We start from the raw sequence: 14,685 nt of genomic DNA on the forward strand, positions 1-14,685 counted from the left end.
ACCAGGTGCGAACAAAAATAAAGCGGAACTCGCGTCCCATTGCGGCTTCATCTAGTCGAGAGGCGGTTATAATGATACTTCACTCTGATTCCTGCAGGCAAAAGAAGCCGGAGGGGACCAACAAATTGCCGATTCAAGATTCGGCATTATCTGCCAAGCAGAGTGCGACGAGGTCGGTCAACGCGCCCAAGATCTGGCCCTCACTGACTTAGGCGCCGGATCCTATGAAAGGTTGAGCAAGCAAAGACTTCTTAGCTACTTGTAACCTTCCTCTACGTGCCAGTGTACATGAAGTAATCGAGACCGCACTGTTATCAATGTAGGTTGGCTAGTGCTGTTACCAGTCCTAGCAAAGGGTGCCACATTACACCCAAATCAACCACTCATGGCTAGAATCATGGTCAATTAAGAAATCGTTACCATCTCACAGTTGCTTCACGAGAAAGTTGACTAGCGACTTCCTTACACCGTCACAGCGTTCAAAGAAGGTTCGTATAGAGATCAATTAAAAATTAATAACGGTGAAACTGATGAATATCATGAAATTGACAGTTGCTAATACTGGCCTCTAATCTCTCCATTTGGGCTGATATATATAGAGAAATGTCATTAAATACCTCTCTTTTGACTCGAAATTCTGATACTACCCCTATTTTTCAAAATTCAAAATATGCCCCTTTTTCTCATACATAAAACTCGGCTAACTTTCGATAAAAGACGTGGAGGATTATTGCATGGAACTACGGGTTTCAGCTGTCGAATCTTTGCAAGGAAATGGCAGAGCTCGGCTCGTTTTATCCAAGTATTGAATTTAGCAGAATGGATCCATCAAATGCTGCTATCTATGCCTAATCAATTGAGCTCATGCTGCTCTTTGACGTGTTCAAATTTGACAGCTCTGCGATTGATCACGTGACTTCGCTCTTTAATGGTCTCCGGTAGATTTTTTTTCATGATTGCTCTCTTGTGGCATCAATCTGAGCTTTGCCTACAAGGATTCTGGATCGAAGAACCAACGGACGACAGTGTCCAAGCTCTTTGCGATACAAGGCCGACAATGATGCGAGGATTTTGAACGTCGTGTTCCTCGTCACACGATTCGATTGATGACGCGCACTATTCCGATGGTCGTCGACAAGTGCCTATAATAGTCAAGGTCGCAACAAATTCGAGCTCTCCGACGATTAAAATGCATACCTATGCAATGAAATTGCGGCGTAGATATTGCAGGAAGAGAGAATTGAAGGATTAAAGAAGGAAGCGCTTGCTGTCACGAATGAAGACAACCAAGAACATTCTGTATTATCACGGTGGTTGTAACGCTCGCAATACATGTTAGTGTTATCTACAGAGATGACATTTTTGGTTGGTAAAAATAGGTATTTATATTTAATGCGATTAAATATAAATCAGTCTGGAATTCACTTTCTACTTAGTAAGTGCGCACGAGGAGCCGGATAACCGATCTAGTGACGACTATTTACTAGAGTACTAAGTGCGTTTGGTGAGGTTGCTAAGGCGCCCACCACAACTAGCCACTGCACGCAAGAGAAGCTGGTTTAAATGCTTCCTCGCTGTGCTAGGGTGTGCGTCTAAGTAGAGCGTGGCCGCATTAAGACGTGCCCGCCTACACTTGGTTGCACTTAAAATCCTTCCCGCGACCCGCATATGCGTGTTTACGTGAGGATGAGCCTCAACATCGATTGAGCTCATTTCTTCCACCTCTCCAAACATTATCGGGAGGTGACAGGGCGCATGGCGAAGGGACTTGTAAACAAGCCCTGGCCTGGATCCTGAGTAGTCCTCCTGAGCAACATGTTGCTCAGTTGGAGCAGCTTGAGGCATTCGTGCTCGGACAGCGGAGAGCCGCGTCGAGGCACAGAGCCATGCTGCGGCAAAGTCCGTCACTCAGACTTAGGATGAGGTGAGGCATGAGCAGGTCGGAGCGAGGCTCTCAACAGGACTGTAGAGATACTCTTTGCCCGGCCGCATCAGCCGAGGCCCATTCGGCTGGACCCACCCGAGTTCGATGTAACTGCAGCGCACACGAGTGTCCACTGGCTTTTAGCCGTGAAGCAATGGGTGTCTCGCAGCTCATCGAGGACGACAGCCGAATAGTGTCTTACGCCATGTCGCATCTGCGTGATAAGGCCTCAGAGTAGGCTTACTCGGCGCTTATGGCGGACAGAAAGGTGTTCCCTACATGGGCGATCTTCAAGGAAAAGATTCGCGCCATGTACCAGCCGTCGAACAACGAAGTGTTGCTTCAGGCGCGCTTCTTTGGGGCGAAGCGATCTCTGCAAGATTATGTGCAAGAGATGCGCTCGCTGTCGGCGTCCATAACCGTAGGTCCGATTCCGGAGCACATTAAGGTGCCCACGTTTGTGAACGGACTACGGCATGACCCATCGCGACAGGCCTTTTTCAGAAAGGTGCCGTCGACTTTGGAAGAGGCAATCCAAATTGCCTAAGTTGAGAAGCAATCCTACAACAGTGCCTCGGCGACAGCTTGGTATAAGCCGTCGGCGGAGAGGTTAGATGCCTCTCCCATGGAGTTGGGTAATGCAGACGTTGTCTGCTATAAATGCGGCAAGCGCAGCCATAGGATAGCTCGCTGCTATGCCAAGGTCCCTGCTGGGGCAAAGATGCCCAGCATCTTTGCCAGCGTGCGAGACGCATGAGTGCTGTAGGGGCGGGATGCCCTACTGACGCGGACTCTGAAGCTACCCCTAAGCTCAGAGTTGTCGAACAAATGGGTGGCATAGTCCCTGAGGTCTCGCAATTTTGGACCTCAACCCTGCTGGTCTATAGCGCTCAAGTACGAGGCTATGAACAGGAGATGACCCTCCTACTGAATTTGGGTGCATCACAAAATTTTGTAAGACTCGCGGCTCTAAGAAGAGACCGGCGATATTTGAGTCGTTTTGCCGGGATGCAAGCGAGAAGAGGCGACCGTTCGTTTAGCGAACGGCGCACTCGTTAAGTCTGAGGGAGTTTAGGTAGAACTCGCCTTAGCTTTAGTGAATTATCTTGCAAAGAGAAGTTCACAGTGCTAGGTATGCCTAGGCATGCCATGGTTGGCAAAACACCAACCATGGATAGACTGGTGTACACGCACAGTTGCAAACTCTCCGCAGGACACCGGAAAGGATGTGCCCCTGCGAGAGGCGTATGCAACTGATGTCGTGTCGAACACAGTCAAAGGTGCGTTGACGGGATGTCAAACGTCACCAATTCCTTCTCAGCTCGTGGAGACTGGGGTAGTGAATAGGACGATGACAAGTAGTCATGCGTCCGAATCTCATGCACAGAGCCAAAAGCCTGTGGCAGAAGACAGCGAGCTGACAGGAAGTCAAGCGTCGCACAAACCGGCACAGTGCCTAGAGCCTGGTGTGGTTGGAAGGAGTGCGTTAGCCAGGAGAGCAACGGCACCCGCTTCCCAGTCAAAGGTCGTTGTGACTTGAAGAACGAGTACCCGACAGATTAGGACGATCAAAGACACGTCTAAACGAGTGACCTTTGGATCAGTCTCTAATATAGAGGACGGGCCTTCAAGCGAATTGTTCGAGGCCGTCAAAGATGAAATTGCGGTGGCATGCTTACGTATTGGTGTGCCCGGCTTGGTGGCTGCATATGAAAAGGAGCTCCATGTAAGGTCTCTTTGCAAGTGTCAGATGGACTAGCAGAAGCAGCGTTGTGAGAAGAAATAGGGAGTACAGTACTGCCCATGACTTCTTTCACACGCAAGCAGGCGAAATTAATTCGTTGCGACCGCTGTTTAATCGCATCTGAATGCGGATGGATGCAGCGCAAGAATTCCGCCTCGTATTGGTCGGGCGTTTCATTTAGACGCAACACGACCGGGATCGAGAGAATACGTCCAAGCGAATTTCCATGACCCTTTCATGATGTAAGGACGCCATAATAATTATGTGCGTCTTGAAGAGCGCGCTCTAGGAGCAACGCTCTTGGCCCGTTTAAACAAGGCCATTTAGATGGAGGGGGCTTCGGTGATATGCCTGCCACGTGTCACATAGCCACGTTCTAAACGACTGGCTTGTGAAACCGACTGAGCACGTTCGCGTGTCGTCATCGGAGCTTAAGGCTCGAAATGCTTAATGTCGGAACCATTATGGATAATGGTCTGAGCAATATACGTTGTGGTCTTACCCAACGTAGAAGCGGCCGCGCCTTTATGGGCAGTGCTTTCATTAAGTGTCGTTGCGCTATCCAGCGCAGACGACGAGACAGCATTCGTAAATTTTGCTGTCTCCATGTTGTGAGCAAAGACAGAAGTTTGTATGGGCAATAACGCGCCTTCATCTTTCCGTATGAGCTCATTGTCCCCATCACTACTATGAGGTGAAGGCAATGGTGTCGACTCATTGTAGTAGACAACGAGCGACGGATCACCATCCTCATTGTTAAAGTGGGATGCATCCTTAAGACCCGTTAAACCGTCAGCAGCAGTAGCTGTCGGGGTTTCGACTAAGGCATTAGACGCTGCCGGCGTGTGAACGCGGCGCGTGCGCTTAGTGCGAGGTTGAGTGGGCGTCTTCGCAGACGACTCACCAACGTGGCCCCTTTTTGGTGGCATCTTTGGTGTCGTGTATGTAAACACAGGTCGCTAAAGTGATTGAGGGAACTAGCGGCACGTAAAGCTGATCGCAGTTCCTCGCTCCTCTTTGACGAATTTAGAAATGTAAATTCGTTCTTTAAGGGGGGGGTGTAACGCGCTAAAGTTGCCCTAATGTTACACAGTCCCCGTTAAGTACACTTGGTGTACTTAAGGGGATGGTCAACTACTAAAAAATATAGTAATTAGACCTACCACTCGGGTATGGTTCAGATTTGTGTCCAACCCTTGTGTATGTGAAGCACATAGGCGCATTCACATTAGAACGGATGACGCTAGCGTCATCCGTTACGCGAGCTATCTAGAAAGATACGCTCGCAATACATATTAAGTGTTACCTACAGAGATGACATTTTTGATTGGTAAAAATAGGTATTTATATTTAATGCGATTAAATATAAATCAGTCTGGAATTCACTTTCTACTTAGTAAGTGCGCACGAGGAGCCGGATAACCGATCTTGTGACGACACTTTACTAGAGTACTTTGTGCGTTGGGTGAGGTCGCTAAGGCGCCCACCACAACTATCTCATTGCACGCAGGAGAAGCTGGTTTAACCGCTTCCTCGCTGTACTAGGGTGTGTGTCTAAGTAGAGCGTGGCCGCATTAAGATGCGCCCGCCTACAGTGGTCGCATGAGGATGAAGCATCTTCTGAGACATTGTCATCCCAGTCTCCACGAGCCGCGAGAATTGACATCGTCGCGAGCTAAAAAAATATATAATACTTGTAGTTTGAAGTTTATTTTGTCATTTTGCCTGTTCAGTGAACTGATTGAATGTTTTGAATATGATGCGTCAATATTGTGTATGAGAAAGAGGGGCATATTGTGAATTTTGAAAAAAGGGTAGATTAGGAATTCTTGCAAAGGAGGGATATAATGAAATCTCCCTAATAAAATCCTAATTCCGATTTACCTCCAAATGTAGTTTACTTCAGCCACTTCAGGTCATTTCAATCCCCGCGCTCACATCCATTGACCCGTGGATCTCTCCTCCTTCTTCACCATGATGCAAGCTCCTGTGATGGTTCTCAGTACGTCCGCCTCGCCTCATCTCCTCGTTTGTACCACCTTCTGATTCCTCTCTCTAATATAGATACCAACACCAAGCGCGAGACAGGTCGCACTGCGCAATTGGGCAACATCGAGGCCGCCAAGGCCGTGTCGGACATTGTCCGGACGACCTTAGGCCCTCGCTCTATGCTCAAGATGCTTCTTGATCCCATGGGTGGGATTGTAATGACCAACGATGGCAACGCCATTCTCCGTGAAGTGGATGTCATGCACCCGGCGGCCAAGAGCATGATCGAGCTCAGTCGTGCCCAGGACGAAGAAGTCGGCGACGGCACGACGTCGGTCATTATTCTAGCTGGTGAGCTCTTAGTTGTCGCTGAGCCGTTTTTAAGCCATCAAGTGCATCCGACTGTCATCATTCGTGGCTTTAAACGGGCGCTTGAGGCCTCTTTGGTCGTCGCCAAGACCCTTGCTCGGCCCATTGATACTGCGAATCAAGACGACATGCGGCAATTGGTCCAGTCGTCAATTGGAACGAAATTTTCGCCTCGTGTGGGGAATCTGGTTAGCGACTTGGCGTTGACTGCCGTCTTGACGGTCGCACGGACCTCTGCATCGGGGCAGAAAGAAGTGGACGTGAAACGCTATGCCAAAGTGGAAAAGATTCCTGGCGGCGAGTTGGAAGACAGTCGCGTACTTCGAGGCGTTATGTTTAACAAAGATGTGACGCACTCAAAAATGCGACGTCGGATTGAGAATCCGCGGGTGCTATTACTCGACTGTCCGCTGGAATATAAAAAAGGTGAGAGTCAGACGAATGTTGAGCTCACGAACGATCAAGATTGGAACACGCTCTTGCGTCTGGAAGAAGAATTTATTGAAAACTTGTGTGCCCAAGTCGTAGCGATGAAACCGGACGTGGTGATTACGGAAAAGGGCGTTTCCGACCTCGCGCAGCACTATTTTGTCAAGGCCGGGATCACGGCGTTCCGTCGATTGCGCAAGACGGACAATAACCGCGTTGCGCGGGCCACAGGCGCAACTATTGTGAGTCGAACGGACGAGATTCAAGAGTCGGACATTGGGACCAAGTGTGGATTGTTTGAAGTCCGGAAACTCGGGGACGAATACTTTGCGTTCTTTGAAGAGTGTCAGGATCCCGGAGCGTGTAGCATTCTACTGCGTGGAGGGAGTAAAGACGTGTTGAATGAAATTGAACGCAATCTTCAAGACGCAATGCAAGTGGCACGAAACGTGGTGTTTGAGCCCTTGTTGCTGCCTGGTGGAGGAGCAACGGAGATGCGGCTTGCTCACGAATTAAAGCAGCGCGCTGACGCGATTGAAGGCATCGAGCAATTTGCATTCCGAGCTGTGGGCGAAGCGTTGGAAGTGATTCCACGCACGCTGCTTCAGAATTGTGGAGCGGACGTTGTCCGGGTCATGACAGCGCTACGTGCCAAGCAAGCGGAGACAAATGAGTCGCACGGGATTGATGGCGTAACGGGCAAAGTAACACCGTCGGAGGTCTTAGGAGTGTGGGAGCCGTATCAGGTCAAGACGCAGACGATCAAGACCGCTGTCGAAGCGGCGTGCATGCTTCTTCGTATTGATGACATTGTGTCTGGTCTCGCTAAGAAGAAAAACTAGTGGAAATCTATTCAGTGCAAGAAGGAAGTGAATCGATAATGTATTTTGATCATTCATCTTCTTTTTGAGTGATACTGTTGCTTTTGAGAGGTAACGATTGACGTCAGGGCGTTCGGTAATGGAGGAACTTTCTTTGGTAGCAAATAGGATGTGGCCAATCGCATGAGAGCTTTAAAGCGTCTTCAAGACAATTCTGAGTGCCTTGAGTAAGTAGTACAGACCTTCATGTATCTTAGCTTCACATCCTTGTAAAGTGGCAGTCGTTCAAGGCACTAATGAGACGGCAATAATAGTTAAGTGTTTTCTTTGCGACAGAACCCCCCGCACAGATTTGCTGCAGATGAATCAAAAATCAAGTTTATTCTTATGTCCAACCTTTCATTTTGCCAAATAGGTGCTTATGTATGAAAGCTTTGACTTAGTCGAAATTGCAAAAAGACAAGCGGAAAAGTGTCTTGCCAACCAAGGACATCGGTGTTGAGTTCAATTTGTCGAAATGTCATTCTAATGCAGTGAATAGTATTGGTAACTTTAAAAGCAGCCACAGCGACAATATGAGGTTCATTTTTATTTTTGCACTTAAAGATGGCTAAGTTCCAAGCGTGACAGAATGGCAACCGACCCTTTGGCATACCAGGGCGGCAAAATTTTGCATGTTGAACCGAATCATGTGCTTATGTTCTGCTATTAACAACAGCGCGTGATAGGAATGACGCTTAAATACATTGTCAAGTAATGTTGTAAAGCAATCTTGCTAAAATCGACTCTGTCGACGTTTGCTCCCGAGTATCTTGCTAAAATACTTGGGAGCAAACGTCGACCGAGTCGAATTGACAGTAAGAAGTCAGCGTGTTTTCCAGCTGATTTTTACAACAGGGTTTGTATAATCTTTCAGGAAAGCACAATGACTGCGACGTAGCGAGAATGGCATTTTTGTGCTTCTGGTGACAACCAAGGTGGATGGCAGCTGTAGCTCTTGCATTTAATAAGTATTAATGAAAGAGAGATGTTGCTTACCTTTCGAGTTTCTTACATGACCCCATGGAAATCGAAATGTTTAAAGTAAGCGTGATTTCGGCAACATGCACTGGAATATTAGCAAGAATGTTTCTAGCCAATAAACACCCTAGATACACTATGATCGTGCCTTCTTGCTGTTGAGATAAGACTCGCTCCGATCCTTTTCATCGCTCTTCTGTATACAATTGCATGGCTGATTGACAATGATCCGAAGATCTCTTTCGTCTTTAGCGAATGAAGGTTGGTGATTTCGGTAAGAGAGTTTTATGACGATCAGTATGATGTGCAGTGCTTCGCTTTGACCTTACGATAGCCACGAAATGATAAAAGTTACGATCTTCATGCACCTGCTTTACTCCTCACTCTTTTGGGCGTATATATATTGGCATGAGCCAGTGGGCTAATGAATTCCACGGCAATAGACGATTTGCCACAGTTTTCATTCAAATAAATATTGTGTTGGCCACGCGCTATAAAAACGAGCTGAATGATTATTGCGTCAGCATAAACACTGCATCAGAACTTTCGGCTGGGCTAAGTTTACAATTTCGAATATCGCAACAATTTTATCGTTATTCTAATTGCCTTTTTCTTCACACGTCACAGATTTGTCATAAAATGTCAGGTACAGTACATACATACTAAATAGAGTTTGCGTTTGTCAAATGTCTTATATGTCACGCCGAACGTCGCTGCTCTTTGGTGGCGCATTGGCGCTGCGGCTTGCGTTGCTGGTGTATGGATACTTGCAGGATCATTATATGTCCGTCAAGTATACCGATGTGGACTACGATGTATACACAGATGCAGCGCGGGAGATGGCGGAGGGCCGCTCGCCTTTTGACCGCACGACATACCGCTATACGCCTGTGTTGTAAGTCTTGCTTGACATATTTCTAAGCTGAGTTCTAGTCTAAATTAATATTACATTGTTGGTTTTAAAGAGCTTTTTTATTATTGCCGAATGTATACGTGCATGAAATTTGCGGAAAGCTGTTGTTTGTTTGTTGCGACCTATTGGTTGGGTACACTATGTATCAAATCCTGAGGCACAGGGGGCTGCCGGATACAAGTGAGCTGAAAAAAAGTAGTTATCAAATAATGTTTTGATAACATTGCTTATTATGATTTACAGATGCTGTCAATTATTGCTGGTAAACCAAAAATGAAAGCAGTATATGCCTTTCGCAATGCTAATGCAAGATTTTCTAGTGTGTGGTTGTTTCATCCATTTTCTATAAACATTTCGACACGAGGCAATGCGGATGCAATTGTGGTATTACTGGTAATGGTAATTTTGTTGCTAATCATGCGTCAGCAAGTCGCGCTTGCAGCGTTGGCGTACGTAAAACTTGTCAATATTATTGTCGACATCTTTAATTTACGCGTATCGTGTAGATATGGTGCTGCTGTCCACATCAAAATCTATCCGATCATTTATGCGCTAGCTTTCCTCGTGGTATGAATGTGTCAAACAACTCAAAATATGTTTTGATAAGGAGGAGGTTTAAGAAGTAATCTATCATTTAGTTTTTGAATGGTGATTACCGAGCCGTGAACGCGAAGAAGACTTCTGCCATCAATTTAAGATTGAGATTGTATAATCAAATGCTTGAAAAGCTTAATCAAGATCGACTTGTTTTTGGTCTTACCAGTGGCGGATTTTTCATTTTTCTTGCAGCTGGCTGCTATTATTTGTAAGTCGTACAAAACTAGATGTCGAATATTTACGTTTCTAACTTGATATGCTAGGTACGGATACCAATTTCTATACGAGGCGTATCTTTATCATCTTACTCGTACCGACAATCGTCACAACTTTTCCGTATATTTCTACGATCTCTATCTTCGATACAACACCCCGTCAGGTTTTGGCGTTGGTCTCGTGGCCTTTTTGCCTCAGCTCACGTCTCTCATTGCTATCTCCTTTGCCTATGGCCGTGATCTGCCATTTGCGCTATTTGCATTGACAATGGTCTTTGTCATTTTTAACAAAGTGTGCACGGCTCAGGTACGCAATAAAAAGTCACTCGACTTGGCAAAAGCTGTTTCTAATATTTTACTGTTTCACAAAGTATTTCTTATGGTACACTGCATTTCTGCCGCTTATATTTCCTCTCACACGGTTGCAATTAAAGTGGAAAGGCCTTGGCATGATCATGGCGTGGCTAGGAGGAGAGGTTGGTAGAATTTTCCGTACCATACTATCAAGTGTTGCTCATATAATATCATATGCGTTTGCAACAGCTTCACTGGCTATACTGGGCATATCAGCTTGAAATGCAAGGTGTCAATACGTTTTTATTAGTGTGGCTGGCTGGCCTCGTCTTTTTTTTAGTCAATGTGGCCATCCTCGCTGTCCTAATGCACTACCACTCGTTTACGCCATTATTTCGAAGTGGTCACATTCTTCAATTGGTGCCATGCGTTCGAGTTAAGATCAATTAAAATGAATGAAAACAAACCACCTGTTGCTAACGACAACAAGGTGAAAGAATCATAGTTGCAACACGTGTCCGTTGTCACATTCATCAGGCTCAAACTACAATAAAACTTAACACTCGCCATGTTTACATCAACTATTTCACTGGACAATCAAAACGCGCAATCTTTTCGTCCACATTCGTCAATGGCGCGTAGCGGACATTGCTAAGCTTGAGCCGCACAAGATTCTTCAAATCCACAACTTGTACGTCTTCTTCAAAATGTACCTTCACTGTCTTTGCCTGTAAATTCTCGGGTGGTTTGTACTTCTTTAGCAAAAGCGACGACATAACTACAGACACGGACGAGAAGGCCATGGCAAGACCAGCACACGCAGGGGGCATCATTCGATGAATGAGCGGAAAGAACAAACCAGCAGCGAGTGGAATTCCGACAATGTTGTAGACGATTGAAAAGAAAAAGTTCACTTTGATACGAGTAAACACAACGCGTGCCAAGTCCAAGGCCACTACGACATCGGTCAGCGTACTTTTCACTAAAATCATGTCAGCTTCTGCCTTGGCGATTTGTGTGCCAGCACCAATTGCGATCCCAACGTCCGACTGAGCCAGCGCTGGTGCGTCATTTATCCCATCGCCAACCATGCAAACGACACGTGGCCTTAACGTCACTGGGTTCACTTGCGACTGAAGTGCCTTTATCTGAGAAGCTTTCTCGCCCGGTAATGCCACGGCCTTCACGTGATTGATACCCATCTGACGGGCAATCGCACTAGCTGTTCGAAGATTATCACCCGTAATGAGCCACACATCTAATCCCATGTTTTTCAGGTGTTTCACAACATCTGCTGCTTCTGGACGAGGAGCGTCCGCCAAGGCAATGACACCCACGAGCTTATTCTCCACGCACACAACAACAACAGTCTTCCCCTCCATCTCTAATTCGTGCACGTGTGTACGCATCTTCTCTGTAATTTCAATGCCCCTCTCCTCACAATACTCCATATTACCCACCAATACATTCGAAGAAGTAGATCGCGACGTCACTGTACTAGCAGCCACTACACCTTCAATGCCACGACCAGGAATTACACAAACTTTGGTCGGAGCTTGCAATTCCAAATTTTCATGCTCTGTTGCAGTCACAACGATAGCCTTCCCAAGAACGTGCTCGCTTACACACTCCAAGGAAGCTCCGTAATAAAGCAGCTCACGAGGCGTGAATGCTCGATCAGCTACCACGACATCACGGACAGACGGACGTCCAACAGTCAACGTTCCCGTTTTATCAAATACAACGGTATCAATATAGCGAGCTGTTTCTAGTGCACGACCCCCTTTAATTAGAATGCCCTGCTTCGCACCAACTCCGCAGCCAACCATGACAGCAGTCGGTGTCGCAAGGCCCAAAGCACACGGACACGCAATCACAACGACCGAAATGGCAAATAAGACTGCCAGGTACATATCATCCGAGTGATCGGTCTCTACATCAATACCAAGCTCCATTTTCCATTCCATGGGAACAAGATCGACTGAAAGAAATGTAATCCACACGATAAACGTCATAACTGACAAGCCAAGAACACACGGAGCAAAGATAGATGCCAACCAGTCGGCATAAGCCTGGATCGGGGCCTTGTGAAGCTGAGCATCTTCAATCAACGCACAAATTTGGGACAAAGCCGAGTTCTCGCCTCCCATGCAGCTCGATTCAATCACCAATGTGCCCTGTTGGTTAACCGTCGAACCAAAAACATAGTCTCCTTCTGTCTTTCGAACTGGCATGCTCTCACCCGTCAGCATTGATTCGTCCGTGGTACTGGATCCAGACTTTACAACACCGTCTGTCGGAATGTTAGCACCAGGTTGAATACGAAGCAAATCACCTCGCTGAACTAATTCAATCGGAATCTCACGATCTCTCGTTCCATTTTCAACAATTAGAAGAGCTGTTTTCGGCTGAAGTTTCATTAATTGGGACAATGCATCTGCCGTCTTGCCCTTTGCCATTGCCTCCATGTACTTGCCAAGCGTCACAAAAGTAATCAACATTGCCGACGACTCGAAAAAGTGGTGGCCATTGTAATTCTCGTGCACAGCTGAACCAATGAGCGACACCAGACTGTACATATAAGACATACTCGTGCCAGCGACAACCAGAAAATCCATTCCCATTGCGCCATGCTGCAGAGCTTTCCATGTTGCCACATAGAACCGTTGACCGACGCCAAATTGCACGGGAGTGGCCAATAAAAAGAGCAGCAAAAGCTTCAAAGTTACCGCATTTATCACACGGGTCATTAAAATCATTTCAATGGCAGGAATGTACATGAATACCATGTGAATAAGCATCGCTGGAAGGGAGAAAATCATGGCTGTGGTAAGCAACTTACGCCACTTGGTTACTTCCGACTTGCTCATGGCATTTTGGTCAATCGTCTCGGATGCCACTTCAGCCGAAAAGCCCAACGCATTAATACACTCTTGTACATCACGAGGTCCAGTCTTTGATAGCTGTTTGAAATGCACATGAGCCTTGTTTAATGACAAATGGACCACCACTTTAGTCACACCGGGTAAATTTCCCACGGCCGTCTCAATCTTCTTCCCACAAGCAGCACTGGTCATGCCTGTCACGCGAAATTTAATCTCCAACGAGTCGTCGTCCCCAGGTTCCACCACATGGGAGAAAGTCGCGTTGTAGCCAGCATCTTGAATACATTTCTGAAGTGTTATTTGTTCGTTTTTGATCAAGTCCCGATCAAACAAAATATCGGCCTTTTGACTGATAAGCCCCACGCGACAGAGTAGCACACCTTCCTTTTGGCCCACAAAGTCTTCAATGGCCTTGACGCACGCAGCACAACTCATGCCTTCCACGTGAAATACGGCACGTGGATGGCCAGTGGCGTCGGGTACATCGAGCACCACGTTCTCTGTCTCCATTTGCTGTGCTTTTTGAGCTTGCAACTTGATCGCCGCAGCCCTGGTAGCGTCGTAAGCGCTGGCTGTGAATCCCACGCACTCTACTATGTCCACTAGCTCTTCGAGTGTCGTGCTGCAAGGTCCAAGCAGGGTCACCGTCGCCTTGCGCTGCTCGAAATTCACGACAGCCGTGGCCACACCGTCCACGCCACGCAGCGCGTTCTGAACGGTTGTACCACAATTTTTTTGGCACATTAAGCCCTCCACTAGCAGCTCAAGCGTCAAAGAACCCCCATCAGTTTTCAAAGTGGCCGACGGCTTAATAGCAGCTCCAAATCCCACGCTCTCGACAGCGTCTACGAGCTCGTTGGCCGTCACGCTTGCGCCCGGGACGCACTCGATGCGTGCGCTGCGCTCGATAAAGTTGACAACGGCGTGGGCCACCCCGTCTACGTTGCGCAGCGCATTTTGCACGGTGTTTCCGCAGCTTTTCATGCACATCATGCCTTCGACCGCGAGTTCAATAACTCGAGAGTTGACCGGCAATGACATGACTCTATTCTTTGCAGAGTGGATGTATTCAACGGACAACAATGCAGAAATAAGCCTTCACTTGGCGAAGGATTGTGCAAATGTGAGGGTTGAACAAGCAAAAAAACAGTGACGTTTTTTATTGCATACAGCGCTCAATACGATTGCTCTTGTCTTCTCTTGCGTTGAAGCCCTTTGCAGAAATAAGACATTCTTGTGGTACTTTACCGAGTTGCTTTTTTGGTTTGATCCTCTACCTTTTGGTGTCCAATTGTAACGGTCTGACTTTTTTAGCTGTTTGCCAATTGGCAATCGTGTGGCCGATTTGAAAGGCTTTTTGTCGCTGTACTCGGTAGGAAGACACCAAGTGATGGCACAAACGGACCAACACCCCTGATCATTCTGTCAACGGTCAATCCATAAAGGAAGATGCTGACTTTACCTTGTCGTACATAGTCAGAATCT

At 47.0% G+C, this 14,685-nt stretch overlaps 3 protein-coding genes across 3 annotated transcripts; 2 read left to right on the top strand and 1 right to left on the bottom strand.

Annotated features, from left to right (window-relative positions):
* Positions 1-5,642: 5,642 nt before the first annotated feature.
* Positions 5,643-7,461, top strand: CCR75_000044 (uncharacterized protein; the record flags this gene model as incomplete). The annotated part of the gene is made up of 2 exons (XM_067958152.1): positions 5,643-5,670; positions 5,733-7,461. The coding sequence occupies 2 exons, from the start codon at positions 5,643-5,645 to the stop codon at positions 7,295-7,297; spliced, it is 1,593 nt and encodes a 530-aa protein (XP_067817032.1). The 3' UTR covers positions 7,298-7,461.
* A 1,530-nt stretch (positions 7,462-8,991) lies between these two features.
* On the top strand, positions 8,992-11,373 carry CCR75_000042 (uncharacterized protein; the record flags this gene model as incomplete). The annotated part of the gene is made up of 7 exons (XM_067958150.1): positions 8,992-9,191; positions 9,262-9,342; positions 9,530-9,776; positions 9,848-10,014; positions 10,070-10,328; positions 10,393-10,497; positions 10,565-11,373. 7 exons carry the CDS (start codon positions 8,992-8,994, stop codon positions 10,763-10,765), a joined length of 1,260 nt encoding a protein of 419 aa, XP_067817026.1. The 3' UTR covers positions 10,766-11,373.
* CCR75_000043 (uncharacterized protein) lies at positions 10,897-11,307 on the bottom strand (the record flags this gene model as incomplete). The annotated part of the gene is made up of 1 exon (XM_067958151.1): positions 10,897-11,307. The coding sequence occupies one exon, from the start codon at positions 11,305-11,307 to the stop codon at positions 10,897-10,899; it is 411 nt and encodes a 136-aa protein (XP_067817025.1).
* Positions 11,374-14,685: the final 3,312 nt, after the last annotated feature.

This window comes from Bremia lactucae, linkage group LG4, assembly GCF_004359215.1.
Source record: "Bremia lactucae strain SF5 linkage group LG4, whole genome shotgun sequence".
In the NCBI taxonomy this organism is placed as follows: domain Eukaryota; phylum Oomycota; class Peronosporomycetes; order Peronosporales; family Peronosporaceae; genus Bremia; species Bremia lactucae.